This window comes from Equus quagga, chromosome 1, assembly GCF_021613505.1.
Source record: "Equus quagga isolate Etosha38 chromosome 1, UCLA_HA_Equagga_1.0, whole genome shotgun sequence".
Lineage (NCBI taxonomy): Eukaryota > Metazoa > Chordata > Mammalia > Perissodactyla > Equidae > Equus > Equus quagga.
The window spans coordinates 116372519-116396043 of record NC_060267.1 but is presented as its reverse complement, the minus strand read 5'-3'; the positions used below and the strand labels follow the sequence as shown (position 1 = coordinate 116396043).

The window sequence follows — 23525 nt, the reverse complement described above, 5'->3', positions numbered from 1 at the left end:
ATGGAGGATCATTGAGCCATGATGATGTCAATGGTTGGATGTCAGGCGCAGACAATGTCTGTGGTCTGACACCGCAGAAAGGGAAACCGCGGATAAGGGGGGACTACTGTTGTAAGGCACATAAAGCACCTAGCCCAGGGCTAGCTCATGGCGGTCATTCAACAACTGATTCGCTGTTCTGCATACTTTTTTTTTTTTTTAAAGATTGGCACCTGAGCTAACAACTGTTGCCAATCTTTTTTTTTTTCTGCTTTTTTCTCCCCAGATCCCCCCAGTATATAGTTGTATATTTTAGTTGTGAGTCCTTCTAGTTGTGGCATGTGGGACGCCGCCTCACCGTGAGCTGATGAGTGGTGCCATGTCCGTGCCCAGGATCTGAACTGGCGAAACCCTGGGCCACCAAAGTGGAGTGCGTGAACTTAACTGCTTGGCCACGGGGCCGGCCCCTGTTCTGCATACTCTTATTGTCCATTGTTGCTTTATTAATTAGGGACTGAGTTATAACTAGACCCAGCTAACTAGCTGTGTGGCTTTGAATAAGTCAGGCCTCCTCAGCAGATCTTGGCTTTCTGGTAAGTTCAGCGATGAAGTGAAATAACGCAGGTAAAATGCTGGCACGGTATGTGCCACACAAGAAACTCTCAGCAAATGTTAGCCCGGGTGAAGATGCCGATTCAGGCAGGCTTCTCTTGGGTTGTGACTCAAGGAAATTGAGACTCAGTTTCCATACACAATAAACGATACCCCGCACCCCCCCCCCGCCCCCGAGTCTCCTGGTCCTTGGTAAAAGGTGAAGGAGTAGATGAGCGGACCTCTCCCCTGCCTCTTGTCGAGTTGGGCTATTGTTCTGGAGGGATTCCGACCTGGAATTCTGGCTATCGATAGTTTTGATCTCTACTCAAGGGTGGAGAGCTGTTGTTTCCCAGCTTAGAAAAGCAGTTGAGTGAAGAGGTCACAGGAATTAGCAGATATTCTCAAGGAACCGAAATGCAGAATTTTGTCTGCAGACACTGCTCTTCAAAGGCCTACATTTCTGGTCGGGCTGAGCCCTTGCTCTGCATTTTCCTCCTCCCAGTTTTGTGAGAATTACAAAGACCCCAGTTGTCTGACCACTCGCCCCCCAAAAACAAGCCTTACAGTTCAAGTATCAGATTTTATCCCTCAGGGGGAATGAGTTAATGGAAACTGGTGTTAATGTCTGAAAAGTTTAAAAAGTGTACAAAAACTTCAAAGCTGGTTTACAATAAGATAAAATATTGACATTTAAAATAACAAGATTTTTGCTGCTTTCCCTAGCCTGTTTTTGGCATGGATATAAAATATTTACAGAAAAATGAAGGCTTCTGATGCCTTGCAAGTTAATATTTAATAATAATGATGATGGTAAGAGCTAATATTTAATGACAGCTTGAACTATGCCAGGTACTGTGTGCAGCCCTTCACCATGTTAATTCCTTTAGTCTTCAGAACCTAAGAGTTAGGTGCTATTATGGGATAGGTCAGAACTCCTTCAGTTGCCAGTGGTGGAATCCTAGCTCATCAGCTTATATCGCTTAATCAGCAAAGGGGATTTACTGGCTCCTAAAACTGTAAAGTGCAAAAGAGATCAAGCTGCAGTCACAGGTGTATCCAGGATCTCTAACCATCTTGCCTTCATCTTTTAGCTCTGTTTCTGTCTGTGGGGGCCACACTCTCAGGGACGTTTCTCCATGTGATGCTTCCAGTGGGTCTGGGCTTGTGTCCTCCTCCTTTAGTGACCCTGAAGGGAAAAACTTCAGCCAGCAAGGGTCCCAGAGCTGCGTTGATTGACCTGACGTGGATCACGTGCACATCCAATCACTGATGACCACCCCTGGGGGGAGGAAAAGTCAGGCCCTTACAGACTGAGAATGGAAGAGGAGTGGTTTCTCCAAAAGAAAACTGGGTCCTCTTACCAGAAACTCCTGGCAGTGGATGCTAGTAAGAAACCAAAAGCAGATGTCCACTGTAATCAATATGCCCATTTTACAGATGGGGAAACTGAGGGTTAGAGGTGGTTAAAGCATTTTCCAAAATGGAACAGCCAAGTGGCAGACCTAGAATTTGAAGCCAGGTCCATGTACTTCTAGAGGCAAACTGCTTACTACTCCGCTGTACTTGAGAACAAATCTTGAAATTTGAACTATTTGATTGCTTTCTAGAATCCCTTTGAAGAAGACCCCTCTGACAAAAATCTCTTTGTAATTTGAAGATGGTTTATATTTGTAAGGGAAAAAATATTAAAATTATCCCATTTTTTAAAAATTTTTGTTCATTTATATTATATATTTATGTATGCACGTGCACATATATTGGGTGTAATTCTGGAAGACAGTATACCGAAGTATTAACACTGGTTACGGAATTGGAATTATGGGTGCCACCCTGTTGCTTGTCTGTATTTTAAATTTTTTCCATGATAAATATATGCATTACTTGTGTAACTTGTAAAACAAGTTAAGGTATATCAATTGTCATAAAAATTAAAAATCCCTTATTGGCCTAAGGCGTAGGAGGGTGGAAATTAGTTGGGGCGACCACCTTTCCTCCTTCTAGGTGGGTTAGTCCTTCACACTCTTTTTCAGGATGGGAGATGAAAGTGCCCATTCTCAGCATCTGTGCTCCTCATTCTTCTCCCTCGTTTGTCACCAGCCATTTATTTCAACCTAGCACTGCTGGTTCATATTTTAAAATTTCAATAACACCTTAATTTGAGAAGAAGAGGGAGACGGAGAAATGGAATCTCCGGCATGTCAGGAACAATCATAAGGGAAAACATGAAAGGAGAATTAGTCCGGGCAGCATCGTCGAGTTGTGGAGGGAGAGTTGTAAACACAATTGTGTATAACCTCGGCTAAGGGAGAATGGATGGATTACGAAGGTAGAGTTGGTGACGGTTTGCTTGACCGTGGGAGTCACACCGGGGGAAGGCTGTGAGGGAGGGGCTGGATCCAGACCGTACTTGGATCCCTGAGCCAGGAGCCCTGAGTAGAGACAAAGGCTTCATCTGTCCAGAGGGGGCTCCTTTTCTAACTCACTTGTGTGTGGCCCCAAATATAACCTGATGATTAAAAGGCCCGGCTCTTGAGTCCAGCTCCCTGAGATTGAATCCTTGCTCTGCCATGTACTGATCATAAAGCATCCGTGTGTGTACAGTGATGGCTGAAGGCAGACACACACACATAGACACAGGCAAAATTACCAACTCCAGGCAATGAACACCTACTGTTAATTCGACCCAGACTTTATTTAGGAACACAGCCATGTTTCAAATATCATCCAAACTAAATACATGCTATTAATAATTGAATACATTTATCAAATAATTTTATTAAGCACCCCCCCATGGCAGTTTTCTGGCATTCTATTGACACTAGTCATCGAATACCATGACTTCAAGGCACATGTCAGCTTTTCTGTCTATCCTGGAAGAGTAATGATACTTGATTTAACTCCAAACCATGGGTCATTAAGAGTGATTTAACTGTTAGCACAGTCCTTAGCGTCATGTCTGGGTTTCTAAGTGAAGGCTCTACTCACGGCTTCGAAGGGGAAATTTTTTGTCAAAAGATTCACGTGATCCCAAACCCGTGGTTTGCAGGGAACTTTCTTAGTGCCTCTTGCTGCCAGTGCTTAACGGGGATATAATTAGCCGTCACCAGACGCTCCTTCTCCGGGCTGCACCAAGGTGTTTCCACTTCCTCAACTGCCACCCTGGCCTCGTCTGCAGCCCTTCTCCATGTTCAAACGGCTGCGGTTTCATCTTGTGAAAGATTCCACTGGGGAGGGGGATTCGGCTCATCTATTCTTGCCTTAAGAGGGGCGTATTCAACTTCTTAAAATTCATCTCCCATTTTCCCCCGAATATTTCTGTTTCTTTCTGTATTAAAACTAGTTACCAACAACACTGATCTAGGCTATATTTTAAAGAACTGCGATTTTCCGTCAAGCTTACCCTGCCTGCCCGTATCACAGCATCAGTCTGCCTGAGCTAATTTAGCTTGTCAGTTAAGGAGAAGCACTGATAAGAGAGGGAGCAGGAGACAGTGGAAAAGAGGGTCTGAGCAGACCAATTACTCGCTTTAATAATTCAGCGTGTTTTGCAGTAATAGGTTACAAAGTAAATAGCACTACACATAAATGTCGTATTTCATTATTTATACACTCCAGAAATTGATGTTTAATTAAGTCACATGCTTGGGACTTTTAAGCGATTAAGGGGAAGCCTTGTCTGGGGCAGCGGGGAGGTGGCGAGGCTGCTTCTACCTCTGAGCCTTCTCTGGTGTTCTGAGTATCATTTTCCCTTGAGTACAAGGCAGGCTTGAGCCAGGACAATGGGGGGCAGCATTTTCCAAACGTCAGTCATTCTCACCCCAGTGTCAAAATTGTAATAATATGGCTACACTACCATTGCTAACTTTAAAAGAATTTTTAAAAATCTATCCTTGTTATAAACATAAGTGCATTTATTTAGTAACAGCTTTATTGCAATATAATTCAAATACCCTTTAAAGGAGTACAATGCGGTGGTTTTTAGTTTATTCAGAGTTGTGCAGCCATCTCTGCTATCTGATTTCAGAACATTCCCATCACCCTAGAAAGAAACCCTGTACTCCTTAGGCAGTCGCTCGGCATTTGCCCCTTCGCCCAGCCCCTGGTAACCACTAATCTGTTTTATGTCTCCATGAATTTTCCCATGCTGGACTTTTCATATATATGGAATCAGGAAACATGTGGTCTTTTGCATTTTCCCCAGGCTCACAGGTCACTGATTTAGTGGTTCGTCCGTGTAGTAGGATGTATCAGGGCTTCCTTTTCTATGGTCAAATAATATTCCATTGTATGGAGATACTACATTTTATTTATCTGTTCATCAACTGATGGACATTGGGGTGGACTTTCTGGCCATTGTGAATAACGCTGCTATGAGTATTTGTGTACAAGCTTTTGTGAGGACATATTTTCATTTCTCTTATGTATATTCCTGGGAGTGGAATTGCTAGGTCCTATGGTTGTTCTGTATTTAACATTTTGAGGAACTGTTGAACTGTTTTCCAGAGTGGCTGCACCATTCTACTATCCCATTAGCAATGTTTGAGGGTCGTAATTTCTCCACATTCTAAGTATATTTACCTATTTATTTATCTTTTGGTGAGGAAGATTGGCCCTGAGCTCACATCTGTGCCAATCTTCCTGTTTCGTATACGGGATGCTGCCACAGTATGGCTTGATGAACAGTGTATAAGTTCCCGCCCGGGATCCAAACCTGTGAACCCCTGGCCACTGAAGCGGAGTGCGTGAAATTAACCACTATGCCACTGGGCCAGCCTCTAAGTATATATATTTTTTTAAAGGAAAATTTATATCACTGCCATAAATTGTCATCACTAAATAGAAGATAATTGTCAAATCAAACACTAGGAAAACTAAGCAATGTTACTCATTTCTAACTTGGTACTCTTGCCTGCTGGAAGTTCTATATCTGAGGTCCACTGCCTTTTCAATTGAAAGAGAAAATTAAGCAACATTATAAAAGTGTTCAAGATGTATATTAGCACCAAGCTGAGACTTTATTAACATTGTTGAAAAAGAACTGAAAATGGAAGAACTTTCTCGCTCTGAGACTCCATGTTATTTGAGGCAGTGTCTAAATGCTAACTACCCCTTATGCATCACCCCTTTGGAACACGTGGAATGTGGAGGCACTGATGCCATGTGCAAACCTGTTTCATCTGGTTTCAGCAGTCAGCTCTGTGGTTACATTATACAAGTAACTCAGGTGGCCGGGATAGTGCTTGTGATGTTTTTTGTTTTTCTTCTCATGGTCTGGTGTTTTCTGAGAACTCGGGTAAATTTGAGAAACTGTTAAAGTTACTACATTCTTGATAGAATAATAGCTATTAAGCCAGTAATTCCATTTTGAGGGATGTAGTTTAAAGAAATAATGCAAAAGAAGAAAAACATCTATTGGCCTACACATGTTTAGTGCAAGACTTTTTTTTTAAATAACTGACAGCAATTGGAAACAACTGAAAAAGGGAAATAATGATAAGCTATGGTGTTTGGATGGAATAGTAGATAGCCAGTTAAAATGATGGTTATGAAGATTTAAAAAGCAACAAGAAAAATAAAAGAATCAAATGGAAAAAGCTGAATCTAAAATTATATGTACACTATTAGGGCAGCTGTAAAAATATGTATTCCACGGAATAAAGACCAGAATGTAACATGCAGAAAAAATATTTTGTGGGGCAAGATTTTTTAAATCACCTTTACTATTTCAACACTTAATGTTTTATATTTTTAAAATTGAAAGGGTACATTGTGTGTTTTATTCCTTTTTTTCTGAAGATAGAGATTTTTAGTTATTTACATTGTCATGCTGATTGTATATAATGTTGTATACTTGATATAAATTATAATCAAAGAAATGTAATCACCAGCTAAGCTAAGTTTTTGGAAGAAAATAAAGACCATGTCAGAATAAAAGGGAAGGTGCTTCTTCCATGAGGTAGTCGAGGAAGACCATTTTGCTGTCCAAAATAGGACAGGCTATGCAAAGAGACTAGGAAGAACATTCCAGACAGAGGACATAGTGTGTGTGAAGGTCCAGTCTGTCCACAGCACTGGGTGTCTCAAGTAGAAAGAAGGAAAAGGTGATGGGTGTGGAGGGCACAGAACTGAAGGGCCAGGACGCTAGAAGCATCTTCGAAATAGCAGTTGAAGGCCCCAAGAGTGCTGACAGGAACTGGGGTGGGGAGGAATACTGTGAGCGAGGAGCTGAACTCTTCAGAGAGTGAAAAGGAGCGACTATGAAGCGGAGAGATGACGCCAACGAGGACAGGGAGAAGGGGGCCCGGTTTCGCCCACAGACTCCGCTATGAAGCTGTGTTCCATGTCTGGCTGTGGCATGGAAGAGCAAGGAGGACACCAGCCCCATCTGCTGCCCCGAGGCTCCCGGGGCAGGGGAGGAAGAACACCCTCCACTCGGGGTGGCTTCTGGGAGGTGGCGGCCTCACAAGGCAGCCATGTTTTCAGGAAGGCGGGTGAAGAGAATACTCTGAGAAAAGGCTGAGGATACACGGTGTTCCTGAGGGCATGGGGGAAGAGTTTGGGAGAGAGACGTGAGGGGAGAGGTCAGCTCAGATGCTTAGTTCCTGGCTGTAGCTGAACTGGGGGCAGTTGTAGTACAAGTGTGTTAATATGGAAACTCCAGGGCCTCACCCGAGACCCACTGAATTGGAATCTCTGTGAGCTGGAGTTTGCATGTTGACAGACTCCTCCGATGATTATGACGTGCAGCCAGGTAGGGAATCCCCTGTCCCAGCTGGTATCTGGTATCCCTTCCAGCTACAAGACTGAAGGAATGATAGGGACTTGGATCAGGGTCCTCACAGTGAGCAACAGGGAAGGAATGGACTCAATGGGCGCTGCAAAGGATGACTCAAGGGGAGAGATGAGAGAGGCGGTGTGAGTCCAAGGTGATTGGAAACACGTTTTTAAGACCTAGTTAGGACTCTTTTTTGATTGCTAAGTTGTAAGTTTCTTTCAAACTGACTTAAGCAAAGGACAATTTATTGGGTTAGTAAATGAACTGTCCAAGGTTAGGGTCAGGCACACTTGGATCCAGGTGCTCAAATAATGCCACCAGTGATCTGGTCCAGCACTTTTTGGCTCTGCTTTCTACTGTTTTACGTTGACTCCCATTCAGGCTCTACCAGTGTGGTGGCCAAGATGGTTACCATCAGCTCCCGCCGAAGCAATAGGTCTTTGAAAATCCTGGACGACAAACGTCCACTCCAGTCCCTTTTTATAAAGTCTGAATAAGAACATAGCTGGCCCTCAGTCAGAGCTGTGCTGCAGTTGCCCATCACCCATTCACCTCCAAAGCCTGGTGATTCAAGGGGTTAAGTCATAGGTTCAGAGACTCGACTTCCCCCGATCCTCGCTGAGTCTCGAGTGACATCTGAGAGGTGCTGAGTGCGCCATTGATAGGAGTTGGTGAAAGGCACACTGTTTCAGCGCCCTTACACTGGATTACTCATCGTGACCGCACAACACAAATGCTTATTACCTGAAGCCTGAGATTTTTAATGTAATGTGAGCGGTAATAGAGTGGGGGCGGCGGAGGTCTCGTTAAATCCCAATCATGGATACTTGAACTACCACCAGGAGAGACTTTTATTTGTCTTTTTTATTACCTGTCGCCAGACATCAAGAAAGATTGAAGTCCCTAGCCCCTGCTTTTTGTACTGTGCAGTGCCAAATCACAGAAGCCTGCAAAGGAGAGAGGTGGCCTGCCGTGCTGCCAAGGGGTGCGAGCTTTTTTAATTAAAAAAAAAAGTATTTGTCAGATAGTTTGGGCACACACAGAAGATACAGATAATAACATAATGATTTCTGTGTGCCTTGCACTCATCTTAAGAAATAAATATTTAAGTCCCTAGAGATAATCACCATCCTGCATTTGATATTTGTCATCCTCATGCATATTTATTTTTACTACATTTGTCTGTGAACATACAATGGTGTTTTGCTTTTTTTTGAGGAAGATTAGCCCTGAGCTAACATCTGCTGCCAATCCTCTTCTTTTTGCTGAGGACAACTGGCCCTTAGCTAACATCCGTGCCCATCTTCCTCTACTTTATATGTGGGACGCCTGCCACAGCATGGCTTGATCAGCAATGTGTTGGTCTACACCTGGGATCCGAACCGGCAAACCCTGGGCCGTCGAAGTGGAGCATGTGAACTTAACCTCTGCACCACTGGGCTGGCCCTGTTTTGCTTTTTTTTTTTTTTTTTTAATTTTTTTGCACCGTGTTTATTTAAAGATTTTTTATTTTTTTTCCTTTTTCTCCCCGAAGCCCCCCAGTACATAGTTGTATATTCCTTGTTGTGGGTCCTTCTAGTTGTGGCATGTGGGACGCTGCCTCAGCTTGGTTTGATGAGCAGTGTCATGTCCGCGCCCAGGATTCCAACCAACGAAACATTGTGCTGCCGGCAGCGGAGCCCGCGAACCCAACCACTCGGCCACGGGGCCAGCCCCTGTTTTGCTTATTTTTAAGCTTCATCTAAATGGTATCCTTCTATTGCTATCCTTCTGTAAATTGCTTTTTTCCTCTTTCACCTTATGTTGATACATGACATTCTAGCTTATTCATTTTCACTGCTATGCAGTATTGCACTTAAACATATCAAATATGTTCATGATTCTCCTGTGCATGGACAGGAAGGTTATTTCTAATTTTTCACTGTTATAAACAGGGGTGCTGTGAACATTCTTGCATGGGTCTTGTGCAAATGTGCAAGAGTTTCTTCGGGTTATATACGTAGGAATAGAACTGGCGGAGTGGAGGGCGTATGTGCCTCTCACTCCTGCTGGATGTTGCCCAGAGGCTCTCCCAGGTGTCTGGGCTGACTCACAGCGCCCCAGCAGGGCCTGAGCTGTCCGTGGTCTCCATAGCCGCTCAGAAACTCGTAAGGACAATTTTTATTTTATTTTTTTTATTTATCCAATTTTTATTTTATTTATCCAATTTTTATTTTATTCCTGAATTTTTGCCAATGTCAAAATAAAATGGAAACTCTTTATTGTTTGACTTTGTATTTCCTTGATTACCAAGGTGAAAACTTTTTCTTCGTGTAGAAACCCCATGTGTAAAGCTAGACCAGGCAGAGTTGTTCTGTTTGGGTGCAGGGGAATGGTTCATATTTGTGATAGCTAATGAACTCCGTGAAAAGTGCTCAGGACGGTGGTTGGTACAATAAATATTTGAGAAAAAAAGAAAAGATCTGTAAGCTACTGCATTTATTGTTTTAGAACTCTTGGGTGATACGCGCGTTCCTAAATATTGAGCATAATTCTAAGCAAATGAGTTGGCATTAAGTCTCTTTTGTAGCATATTTTGGCTAGTCTTTTGACGGTGCTTTCTAAATTGAATGTGACTGTAGCATTAACTGTGACACCTCTTCCCATCTTTTTGTGTAAGTTAATTGAGAGTTGGCTTTAAAAATAGCGAGTATGAAAAACCACCCATGGAGCTGAGGAGGAGAAGACGTCTGAGTCCTGAAGGCAGGGGTCCTCAAATTCACCAGGCACGCTCCTGATCCGGCGCCTTTGCTCTGACCATGCCCTCCACCTGGAATGCACCTCACTCAGAAATGCACGTGGCTCACTCCCTCACCTCTTTCAAGTGCTTTGCATTGGAGAACTTTCTAAGTTACTTAGTTACTATTTGCTTTGACTGTTATTTCTTTCATTGTCTTTTCCTTATCCCCTCTAGAATGTAACTTCTGCAAGGACAGGCACCTTGGTCTGTTTTGTTCACTACTCTTGTCCCAACACCTAGAACAGTGCCTGGCACATAGTAGGTACTCAGTATAGATTTGTTGATTAATAAATGGGCTGGAGTTAGCAAGAAAAAGAGAGCAGAGAAGAGCATTTCCAAGAGAGAGAAAGAGACAATCCATGTGCCAAGACTTGGAGACAACCCAGCATGGTCCCATGACTGGGATGAGATGGAGAGTACGAACATAAGTGTAATTACGACTATGATTATGAATGGCTGTGCACCCAGGCCAGGGGTGCTGGGAGCAGCTGCAAGAGATGTAAGTAGGAGCTGTGATCAGCAGTTTGGTCTTGATCTTGAGGGCAATCAGGAGCCCTTACATGATTTTAATCCAGGGAATAACATGATGCTATTTGCCTTTTGGAAGAACATCACTCTGGCAGCAATAAGAAGTCACAGGGTGGGGTTACGGATAAGATTGGAGGCAGGTGGACCACCTAGGGAGCTGTCACAGTGATGGAGGTGAGAGAAGATGGTAGGCTCTTCAGGTAGCAGGTAGCCACAGCGGGGTGAAGACAAGTGGGCCCTTTCAGGAGATCTTTAGGACATCTCTACTGTCTTTTCCTGTGATCCCCAAAATAAGTGAAAGCCGAGTAACTCTCTGCCTCTGGGCTTAGCTGAGCCAAGAGGCTGTGCTTCCTCTAAGCATGCTCTTAAGTAATCAGCCTGGAAAACTATCCAAAGTGCTCCACCCACATCTTCAGCTTTCCTCCTGGTGAAAGAAATCTGGAGCAGGACTGGCTTTATCCGACAGAGCAGTGAACAATGGAGCAGCGCACTGATTGAACTCGAAGTTTTTGGAAGGAAGGTGGCATTCAACGTCCAAGATCCCCTGGTCTCCAAATCTTTTGTGCAAGTAAATTAGTTTCATTTGTCTCAGGGCACCTTTTCGAGGCCAGCTTCTTCCAACTTGCCTGCAAATGCTTCTCAGTGGTGTGTTTGAGGCTTGGCTGCATCTCCTTGTCTGGAACAAATCTTTTATTACGAGGAAATAGCTGGATGATGATTCTGGACTCTTGGACCCTATTCCCCTCTCAGCTGTTGACTCAGTATTTGATACCTTGGTAATTTCCAGCTTAACCTGTCCCCTCTCCTGCCTGTTTGTCATTAATATGAATTTCAGACTGGAAGCTGAATTTCATACCTACCACCTCAGCAATCTTGAGCGAGACGGTCAGGATTAACACCTGTTTCTCCGAGACTCTCCCAAGATCTAATGGAGACACATATGTTGTTTTCTTTGCTCACCTCCTGGACTTGCGTGATTTTCCTTTGGTCCTGTGGTCATGCATTCCACCGCAACCTAAAACCATCCAGATGATGGGAATATCATGTTGCTCGTTTCACATGGGAAAGCCATGACCCACCCTCCTCTTGTTCAAGTTGCATTTAAATCTAATTTCCATGGCCCGTGCGAGTGGGAGCGCCACAGCCCTGGTGTCAGCTGTTGAAGTTTAGCAATACTATTTCCAAACATGGACCAGTAGGCAGCCAGCAGGCACTAGACAGCTGAGTGCTGGCAGAAAAAGCCTCAGACACCTATAGCAGGCCAAACAGTGACTCATCCTGCTCTTGCCAGGATAAATATGGGAATAAATGGTATTTTTCTCTAAGCAGGAAGAATTGTCAAAATGCTTATCGCTTTATAAAATATAACAGATTGTGCCTGTTCATGTTTTGAAATGTTCCAACCATTCACTAGCTGGGTTTTTTTTTTTTTTTTTTTTTTTGATGAGTTTAGTAATCGCTTTTACTTGTTTTTCTTCTTTCTAGGAGGTCGGGGGAATCCAGGAGTTTCCAAGCTGTGTTGCCCCCCGAGCTCTGGATGCACCTGGCCGTGGTGGCCTGTGGCAATCGCCTGGAGGAGACGCTGGTTATGCTCAAATCGGCTGTTCTCTTTAGCCACAGAAAGATGCAATTTCACATCTTCACTGAAGACTCTCTGAAGCCCGAGTTTGATAAACAGGTGAGTTTGCGGACATCATGGCACACGGTTTGCTGAGGGCACGCAGACTGCATTTGGGGAATTGTGTGCCATTTGGGAAATGCATCGTGTATTTTGCTGCATACTTTACTGTGTGTCCATGAACCCTGAGCCAGCCTTACTGTTCTCGTCTATAATATAGGGTTAGTTGCATCTGCCTTGTAGAGATACTGTGAGGATGAGATGAGATGATGCGCTTAAAGCACTGGGGCTCAGTCCCTCTTGGTGTTATCAACACTGTCTCATTTGGGGAACAGGTAGCTTATTTTTATCTATTTATGTATGGTTTTTGAATGGCAAGTGATATATGTTCATTCAAATAAATTCAAAGAATCTAGATGTTATAAAATAAAAGATGAATGTCCTCGCTATCCTTCAGTCCCACCCAAGCAACAATCAGAGTTAACAATTTTGAGCAATTCTTCCATATGTTTTTTTCACGTACAGGTGTGTGTGTTTATGTATCTGTGTGAGTGTGTATATATGTATATTTGTGTATAGAGACATATACACGTATAACACACGTATGTATGTACCCAGATTAAAATGTACTTCGTTTACAAAATCAGGAGTATTCTCTCTGTGTTGTTCTGGAACTTGCTTTTCCTCATTTAAAACCATGGCATCAGCATCATTCCAGGTCAGGACTCATACACTCTTGCCTCATCCTTTTTGGTGACTGCATAGTATATTATTATGTGTCTGGGTCATCATTTATTCGACTGTTCCTATACTGAGGAACGGATAACGTTTTTGTACCAGGACAAAGGAGCACTTTGGAAATGCCTCTTCTCCCAGTCCAGGTATCTACATGACTTTGCAGACCAAGCTTTATTTTCCTTGTAACTCTTCTCTTGCAAGAAGTTCTTGAGTGCTGGCAGAGCAAGAACGTGTTTTGTTGTGTATCTACCAACTTGAGTGAACAGTGCCGCATCCTGCTACCGGGTGAGCTGCACTGATGAGAAACACCCAAGAAGCACTTTGGGCAGAGAAAGGCTAGTGACAGAAAGCTAGAAAATGTGTTATGTTGTCTAAAGAAAAAAGTTACCATGACATCTTCACCAAGAGAAGCCAGGGGAACGAATGATCTTGGGGCTTTGAAATTGGTTAGAAAATACCTTGAAAAAGATCAGAGTCAGGTGAAAGGGAAAGGAAACAGGTTGAAACACACATAGATAGCTGCTCTGAAGCTGAGGTGTAAGGGAAATGACAATAATAATAATAATAGCAATAAAAAATAGCATTTATTGGGGCCAGCTGGGTGGTGTAGTGGTTAAGTTCGTGCACTCCGCTTCGGCAGCCCAGGGTTCACAGGTTCTGATCCTGGGCGTGGATCTACACACTGCTCATCAAGCCACTCTGTGGTGGCATCCCACTTACAAAACAGAGGAAGATTGGCACAGATGTTAGTTCAGGGCCAATCTTCCTCACCAAAAAAATAAATAAAATAGCCTTTATTAAGGGCTTACAATTTATGATTTACTCTTATTTAATTCCTACCTAAACCCTTTGAAGATGGTAACAATCATGTCTCTGTTTCCCAAACTGAGATCATTGAGACTTAGAGAGTTTTCGTGTCTTGCTCAACAGGTGTCAGTTCAAGGTTACTGACTCAGACCTCCATGAACTTAACCTGTGTGATGCTCTCTCCCGAGCTAGTAGACAGAAAACTCAGCTCCGCTTTTTACTTGCTGTGTGATCTCCGCCAAGTCTTGTGACCTGTTTGAGCTTCAGTTTCCCCATCTGCGACGTGGGGCTAGCAGGATTGATAAAAGAGGTGATATATCTGTACTCAGGGAAGGCTAAGTCAGGCTGCACTAACTACTCCCAAAAAGCTCAGAGACTTTCCGCATGTCTCACGCGGGCGGCAGGGTCTCCATCCCCACAGCCACTTAGGTCTGGGAACAAGGTTGACGGACTATTCGTGCCTGTCTGTGCAGCTGCTGGAACACTGGCTTCTGCAGTTCTTGCGATGCCGCTGCAGGAAAGAGAGCGACTCGCAGATCCCCACTGGGCTTTTCACCCCTCGCCTTCACAGTGACCCAGGTCTTTTCTGGTGACATTTAACTGTCCAGAAGCAGTCACAAGGCCCACCCAACTCCAAGGGGGCTGAGAAGTACTCTTTGTGCTGGAATGGAGGAAACGGGCTGTGAACAAACGCTAGGAATGTCTTGTACAATGTCCATCTGACAAGTACTTATTGAGTACCTACAGTATACTAGAAGCTAGGGCATGAAGATGGAGCAGAACAAAATTTTTAGAAAAGAGAAGGGGGAGGAAGATGTGTATATGTAACTACACATGTGTGGCAGATTGTATTTTCCAAAGAGGCCCCCAGGGCCCCCAAGGCCTATTATGCACACCCTGTGTGCTTCCCTCCTACACTGTCCCAGGGTTGCTCTGTGTGACCAATTACATAGGGAAGAGATGCTGCTGTGTCCCTTCAGAGGTGAGGTTTGAACAGGCGCTGTACCTTCCATCTTGATTGCTCTCTCCCTCTCTCTCTCTCTCGTGGGTCACTTGCTCTGGGGGCAGCCAGCTGCCATGTCAGAGCTGCCCTTGGAGAGGCCTGCGTGTGAAGGAGCAAAGGCCTCTTGCTGACCCTCGGGTGAGTGAGCTTGGAGACAGACCCTCCAGCCCAGCAAGCCTGCACATGACTGTGGCCCCAGCCAGTAGTTGGGCTGCAACCTGATGAGAAGCCCTGAGCCAGAACAACCCAGCTCGCACGTTCCTGACCCTAAGAACCTATATGGGATAATAAATGTTTTTGGTTTTAAGCTACTAAGTTTTGGGGTAATGTGTGTGTATATATAAAATAGAATGTGCCAAATGTCCTGTGACATCTGAGGCTAGGTCATAGGAAGGATACAGCTTCTGTCTGGCTCTTTCTTGGGATTCCTGCCCCTGGAACCCGGCCAACATGCAGTGAGGAAGCCCAAACTAGCCCTTATGGAGAGACCACATGGAGAGGCCCACACAGACAGGAGCTAGCCTCAACGGCCAGACATGTGCGTGAATGCGCCTTCAATGATCCAGCTTCTGGCCTTCAAGGCCTCCAGCTGAGACCCAGACATCATGGAGCAGAGTCAAGCTGTCCCTTGTGTGCCTTGTCTGCATTCCTGATCCATGGAATCTAGGAGCATAATAAACAGTTATTTTATACTACTAAGTTCTGGGGTAATTTGTTATGAGCCACGGTAATTGGGACATCATAAATCAGGAGCTAAATCGTATGGGAAGATCATTGCAGATGCTTGAATTGCCCTGATGACTTTACCCCTTTGATGGCTCATTTCCTCAGGTCTTTGTTAGACCAGTGAAACTCAACCAACAGAAGAGATTATATTAGAGAGTGAAAAGCTAGGCAGGGCATGTGGTGTCACCCCTTTCTTGTCCATGCTGGGATTATGATGCGGGTTTAGATTTAAAACATTGGCTCTTACATAAGTCACAGAACTTCTCCAAGAGCCAGTTTCTTCATCTGTGTCAAGAGCTAAGCAAAAACTTTAGTGGATACACAAAAGGGGCAAATGATTCTCACTCTGCTTATTGCAGAGTGTCATTGTGGGGCTGAACCAGGTAATCTGTTTATTCTCCCATTCCACAAAGATTCTTTGGAACAGCTCCTATATGTTGGGCACTGTGTTAGCCCTGAAGTAGGAGATAGCAGCTGTTGGTGTCTGCTCAGCCACAGGAGATGCTGGTGTGAGAGGCGGGTTATGCAACCTTCTCAAGGCTGTCAGTTCTGACACTGAGGCATTATGGGAATATCCATAATTTCTTGTGATAACTTCCTGGTAAGCCCACGGCTACATACCTCAGGGTAAAAGCAAAACAAAACAAAATGCTAATTGTCATCATGATTCCTCTGGAAGCTGCATTGCAGGCGAGTTCTGTTATATTTAAGTAGAATGTTTTTTAAAGCTGCTTAAGGACAATGTGTCTGATGGTATTTACCATCCACATTGTAGATATTTAATACCTTAAAGTTTCATTTATTTTTGTCATCTCCCAATATAGAAGCAGAAAAGGCCAGCTGGTTGATTTCCCAGCCTCTCCAGGCAGCTCAGGATCAGACATCTGCTTTAGGTTTTGCTAATCTGTGCTCCTGCCCCAGACTCAGAATTGGCAAATAGTGGGACACAGAAGAGGGGATGGCCACCAATCAATTCTGGTGATAGATGGGGCCGGTGGGGCAGCAACATCCTCTGTGTGTGTGGGTGTGTGTGTGTGTATGTGTATGTTTAACTTTGCCATGGGAAGAGGTGCCAAGAGGAACTTCCAGTGGCTGGAGTCAGTATACTACTCAAATATATGCATAGTAACAAATGTAACTGGCCTGAACATTCCAGTTAAAAGATATAGATTGGCAAGTGTAGATAAACCCTTCTAGAAGATAGGGTGCTAAAAATCAAAGAGTCAAGGAAACTGTTAGACCTGAGGACCCTCCCGTTCTAACTTCCCGGGCTGATTTTGGGCTCTTGTGCAGTGGCACACTTGTCCTGGGTATTCGTGCCCAGTGTGCGTTCTGACTGGTTGGTCCTGTTGCACTGAATGTTTGTGCCCAGTGTCGGTTCTGATGTGTCTGTGCAGCTGTACTGGGTGTTTGTGCCTGATGGGGATTCTGATTGCTCAGTGCCCTTGGGAAATCAGTTGTCAAATACTTTGACTCTTACTCCTACTCTTTCTCACTCTGAGATTTCTCTCCCAAACATCCATCTCAAAACTGCAAATTTAAAGCCTTCCCAGTGGTATGTTTTTTCACAAATTTTTATGTGACTATATAAGCAATATATGTACATTGTGAAAAAAAGTCATAAAATCATAAATGAAAAATATCAACCATGATACTAATGCTCAGGAAGGACAATTCTGGTGTCTTTATTTCCATTCCTTTTCATTTCAACATCAGAAGTGGGATCATAGTTTATATTCTCTTTGTATCACTGACACTTATATTATCAATTTCTTCCAAAACAGGATCAACCAACTTTTTCTGTAAAAGGCCAGATAGTAGCTGTTTCAGGCTTTGCAGGCTGTATGGTCTTGCAGCTACTCAACTCTGCTCTTTATCATAAGAACAGCCATAGAAATATGTGAACAAATGGGTGTGGCTGTGTTCTAATGAAACTTTTATTTCTGGAGACTGAAATTCAAGTTCGTGTGATTTTCATGTGTTGCAAAATATTACTCGTGTTTTTATTTTTTTCAACTGTTTAAAAATGTCTAACCGTTCTTGGCTTGTGTGTTATTTTTAGCAGGCTGAATTGGGCCCACGCACAACCGTAGTTTGCTGACCCTCATTCCATGACATTGTCACCAGTGGCTGCATAGTATTCTGCTGTGTAGACATACCCCAGAGCTTATTTAACCAATCTCATGTTTAGGTTGTTTCCCATCTTTCACCATTACAAACAACACTATAACAAACACCCTTGTAATAAACATATGCGCACTTTTGGAAGTTGTCCTTCGGGTAAATTCTTAGAAGTAGAATTATTATGGCAATGGGAAGGCATTAACTCAAAAAATTAAGAAGATACACAGATGGCAAGTAAGCTATGAAAGACTACTCAACATCATATGTCATTAGGGAACTGCAAACTAAAACGAGATACCACCACACATCTCTTAAATGGCTAAAATCCACAATACTGACACCACCAAATGCTGATGAGAAAGTGGAGCAACAGGAACTCTCACTCATTGCTGGTGGGAATGCAAAACGGTTCAGCCACTTTGGAAGGTGGATTGGTAGTTTCTTAGAAAGCTAAATGTTTCTTGCTATTTACCCAAATGAACTGAAAAATTGTCCACACAAAAACTTGCGCGTGAATGTTTATAGCAGTTTTATTTGTAATCACCCAAAACTGGAAGCAACCAAGATGTACCTCAGTAGGTGAGTGGATAAATAAACTGTGGTACATCCAGACAATGGAATATTATTCAATGATAAAAAGTAAATAAACTATCAAGCCACAAGAAGACATAAGGGAACCTTAAATGTATATTGCTAAGTGAAAGAAGCCAATATGAAAAAGCTATATACACTATGATTCCAACTACGTGACATTCTGGAAAAGGCAAAACTAAGAGACAGTAAAAAGATGAATGGTTGCCAGGAGTTTGGATGGGGGAGGAAGTGATGGACGAACAGGTGGAGCAGAGGGGATTTTTAGGTTAGTGAAACTATTCTGTATGATACTATAATGGTAGATACAGGACATCGTGCATTTATCAAAACTTGTAAAATTATACAACACAAAGAATGAACTCTGATGTAAACTATGGACTTTACTTAATAATGTATGGATATTGGTTCAGTGGTAACAAACGTACTGCACTGTGCAAGATGTTAATAACAGGGGAAGCTCTGGTGAGGAGGGAAGGGAACAGGATATATGGAAAGTCTCTGTACTTCTGCTAAGTTTTTCTGTAAACATAAAACTGCTCTAAAAAATAAAGTCTATTAAATAATTTAGCTATAAAATTAACATATGCAGAGAAAGGGATATATACTCACTGTAAAAATTCTAAAGAGTACAGAAATGTAAACTTAGAAAGCAAAACCACCACCTCCACAGGTGCCCACTTTTAGCAGTTTGGTTCATACTCGTCTAGACCTTTCTGTCATGTAAAATATATATGCCTATATTTTTCCCTATAAGACAGAACTATATTATAAATATTTTTTTGCACTTTGCTTTTTCTAAAACCTAACTATGTATCATAACTGTTTTTCCATGCCGGCACATACTGGTCTACCTTATTCTAACTGTGCCTTAGTTTATTGTATACTTCTACCATAATTAATTTTCCCAATTCTCTATTATTGGGCATTTGGTTTTTTCTCTCTCTCTTTTTTTTTTAATTAAAAACTAGGTTTTGGTGAAAGTCCTTGTACCTCTGTCTTTTGGGTTTGATGTTACCAATTTCCAAATCGCTCTCTTGGAAATTTGTTCAAATTTATACTCCACTTGCAGTATTTATGTACCAATTTCCCATCCTCACCAACTCTGGACGCTATTTCTTGAAATCCTAGCAGTGGTCTTGCATTCATTCAGTGATGAAGTTAGACTTGCTATATAAGTTGCCTGAGTGATTTCCACTTGACCGTTCTGAAGCTTTGGTGGTTTTCCACGATTCGGAGGTCTAATCGCCATCCCCTTGCCTTCCGTGTTTTCCAGTTGCGACAGTGGCCTGACTCCTATACAAAGAAGTTTGAGCACAGGATCTACCCCATCACATTTTCAGTTGGCAACCCTCAGGAATGGAAGAAATTATTCAAACCCTGTGCTGCCCAAAGACTCTTTCTTCCGGTAGGAACACCTGCTTTTAATAAGATGCTGCTTCGGAGAGAACTGCTCTTGGAAATGTGGTGAAATTAACTGGAGTGTGTTTATAGAGACATCTTACTAACAGCTGAAAATGTGTTTCTCTTAGGTTCTGTAGGTGATGGTCTTAGTCTGCAGGGTGTATAGAGAGAGACCTATGTTGGAGAAGTTCTCTTTCCCAAAGATTGAGGGACCGAGAGCATCCAAAGCATGTCTTGGGTTATAGGTCTTTGTGACTGTGGCTCCACCCTTTGGTAGCTGTGAACCTCAGGAGACCCCCCAACTTCTCTAAATACCGGTTTCTTCCACAGGCTTGGCACATAGTTGGCCCTTAATAAATGGGAGCTTTGATTATTATTATTTCACTTAAAACAGTAACTACTACTAGATGGAGCCGTGCCAGGGGATAATTCAGAAAAGGTCCAGAATTCTGGGTCAGGCTTTCAGTTTTGAATTTTTAAATTGAATGTTTTTCTTTCCTTTTTAAAAATTCTAAATAGAAAAACCACTGACGATATATCAAAACTGAGACTGTCATTGAGCCAAGACGGCAACTTTGAATTGTGAATTGCACTGAGTGTTCGTTAGGTGCCAGGCCCTGGCTTGGTGATGGTGAGATGGCAGTGAACAAGACAGCCGCGGTCTCGCCCCCTTTGAGTGTGAATCCAGCCGGGCATTGAATAGGCAGCTAGAAGTGTGATCCGTGCTGAGGTGGAGAACGGTCTCGTGGATGTGTGTAACGTGAGGTTGCCCTCTGGTCTGGGAGAGGCCGTAAGATGTTCTCTTGAGGCACGGCATTTATGCTGAGGCGTGGATGAAGAAGTAGGGGTCACTGAGTGACAAGGGCTCAGGGATAATGACAGAGAAAAGGGTTTCAGGAAGATGGAACGGTGTGTACAAAGGCCCTGAGTTGGGAAGGAGTGTGCTTGAGAAAATAAAAAAAGATACAGTAACCAGAAAAATAGAGTGAGGTGGGATCGAAGCTGGCGTTTGCAGGCGCTGTAAGCCATGTTGAAGTGTCTGGTCTTTGGGTTACAGGCAGAGATGCCATTGGTTGATTTCCAGCATGGAAGTGGGATGAGCTGACTACTTGTGTTTTAAAGAGGACACACTGGTTCATTACAGTGCGGACAGTGGAATTGCTGAGGCCAGTTAATAATAACTTGGGCTATGGAGGGTGCCTTAGGGATGGATTCGGAACCTGCCTGAGAAATAGAATGTACCAGTCCTCATGATTGGCTGCTTGTAAGAGTTGAAGGCAAGTGAGGTAACAAGGATTTCACCCAGTTTTCTGACCTGAACAACTATTAAGCATGACCGGTTTGAAATTGCCGTTATCCAGCTATTTATGACCTACACAAAAGACAGTTTGTTTTGGTTCAACCTAAATGGTTGCTGATGCTATTTAGAGATGGAGGAAGACCAGTTTTGGTAAGGGAGAAGAAGAGTTTAATTTGGGTGATGTTTTAATTTTGAGGTACCTGGGAGACATCCATACAGGGAAGTCTTACCATCTGTTGGTCTGAAACCCTAAATGGCGAGTGGCACTTTTAGCATTTCCTACACAGAACCTGTGAGAAGAGCAAGGCCTGGATGCACTGGTGGCCCTGATCTGCTGCACAAGCTTGCTAACCCATTAAAGCACCCGTTTCTCACATGCCACACACCTTTATACATGTTGTGAGATGAAATTAATTACATGGAAATGGAGGTAAGCAAAGACTGCCTCAAATTGGCACTCAAATCTCTAGGTTGCTGATGTAAAAACTAATTACCATTTGTGAAAATGAGAAAAAAAAAAAGTCAGGTTTTTGCTTCCTGTCTCCACTTTAGGGGAAAAGAAGTATTAAATAGCCATGATTCCTGTTGGAAAATTGTCTCTCTAACCTATCCAAAAAATGTTAGCAACCCAGTGGAAGCACATTTGAATTTTCCCTGACCTTGAATTGTGACTTTATTGCCGCCGTTAAAAAACAAACCCACCATGATGGTTTTCATTCATTCCAACTAAGTAAGTATTCCATTTTGAATGACAAATGAGTGCTGGCATCCCTTATCTGCTTTTGATAATGGAAACCGGGCCTCCTTGAAAATAATAAGGAGAGATTGTGGTTGACAGGACATTTACCTTCTCTGAGTTGTGTATCAAAACAGTAGATTATGAACGTGGCATTTTTCTGCATCAGTAAGACGTATGGATCCTCAGGATAATTTGAAGTAAAGTCTAGGTGATGTTTTCCTTGAAATTCATCTCTATAAAACCAAATCAGGTATGCTGCTGATGCACACAGAGAAGATGGAGATCCTAAAATGCAAGCATTCCAGCAAGTAGTCGGTCAATTGACTGAGGACCACAGTCTTACCGATTTTCTAAGGGGCTGTCATCTACCTGAAACCTGTAGAAGAAACTCTTTCTCTGGTAAGATTTTACTATCAGAATAAGATCAGAGCACAAGGCTTTGCAACTCAAGCCTATTAGATTCTCAACTACAATTAGTGGAATTCACATCCTACCAATTCAAGATTTATGAAGTCCTAAAAGTCAGTGGATATTTACTTTTCTATTTCTGTGAATAATGGTCCTAAAAACAGGACCATTATTAGTGCAAACTAAACTGCAGATGGTTTGATTAAGCTCTGCAAGACGCATACTGCTTTCAGGTAATTCAGAAGCTTAAAGTATTTAAAACAATATGCCAATTGCAAATAAATCAAATCTGTATTGAAATTGATCCTGGAGGACTTTGCCCTTTTTAGCAAAGGCGAGGAAGCCTTTACTTCTGTAAGAATAATTGAGTTTCATGAATTCACATCACCTCGCCCCCATTTAATAGGAATTAGTGGGATTTTATAATGGATCTATACGTTTTGTTACATGCTGTGCCTGTCTGATTACAAGGACCTGTCTCCTCAATAATTGTGCTTCTCTGGGGACCCTAGAGGTAGTTAAACCGTGACAGAGATCACTGGATTGCAGAATCTTCAGAAACTTTATTGGCAAGCGGGACCTCATACGGTAACGTGAGGTAGGTTAAGGCAGTCTCCAGGCCTCACCCAGGGAGAAATTTAAAAAAACTTTTTTTAACCAAGTTTTAATAAGTTCCGAGATTATATTAATGTCTGATGTCTTTCTCGCCCCCATCAGTTGCTATAAGCATCCACATTCAAGGAAGATGTTAGGGAAGAATTTTATGAAGAGAGACAAGATAAAATTGCTTCCAGCCTCGACCTGTAAATTTGTCCTGAGAGTTTTCAGACTCTGTATTTCCAACAAAGTTGTCCCATTCTGTAATATTTCAGAGGAGTACCACGTCAAATAAACAAAATTCTTACATTCCCTGGATTTTCTGTATCACATCAAGGGCAACACATGAAATCTTCCCTTTTTTCACACATGGTTTGTTAAAGAGGTCTGTAAGTGGGTCCACTATTTGGAAAACTGTGTGCTTACTAGAGATGTTCTAATGAGTTTGCCATAGGCTAATGGAAAAGGGAGGTTTACTTGACTTGGACAACTTTTTATAATTAAGGTCAAACCTCTGTATTATTATTAATATTATACCTCAGCATTAGTAATTAACACTGAGGCTCCCTTGGAAATAACCCTTTTAATATCAACAAATATTGACAGGTGACTAGGAATATATTAAAAATCTTATTAAGAGGAATGTCAGTTAGAATCACCATAAATGATGTCTGTATATTTCATCAAGCACCAAGAGGCTATAAATTATTGGGATGAGATTAGCTACTAAAAAGATGACATGAAATGACCCTATATAACAATTTTGTTGAACCAGCTTTCCACAGTACTTATCATTTGCTCACACGTTATTAAAG

At 42.7% G+C, this 23525-nt stretch overlaps 1 protein-coding gene across 1 annotated transcript in view; it reads left to right on the top strand.

Moving 5' to 3' along the window:
• Positions 1–23525, top strand: part of GXYLT2 (glucoside xylosyltransferase 2) — an 84945-nt gene that overhangs the window by 10211 nt on the left and 51209 nt on the right. Inside the window, exons 3-4 of the mRNA XM_046684669.1 lie at positions 12141–12333; positions 19539–19670. Coding sequence (XP_046540625.1) covers positions 12141–12333; positions 19539–19670 — 325 coding nt within the window. The remainder of the gene's footprint in view (positions 1–12140; positions 12334–19538; positions 19671–23525) is intronic.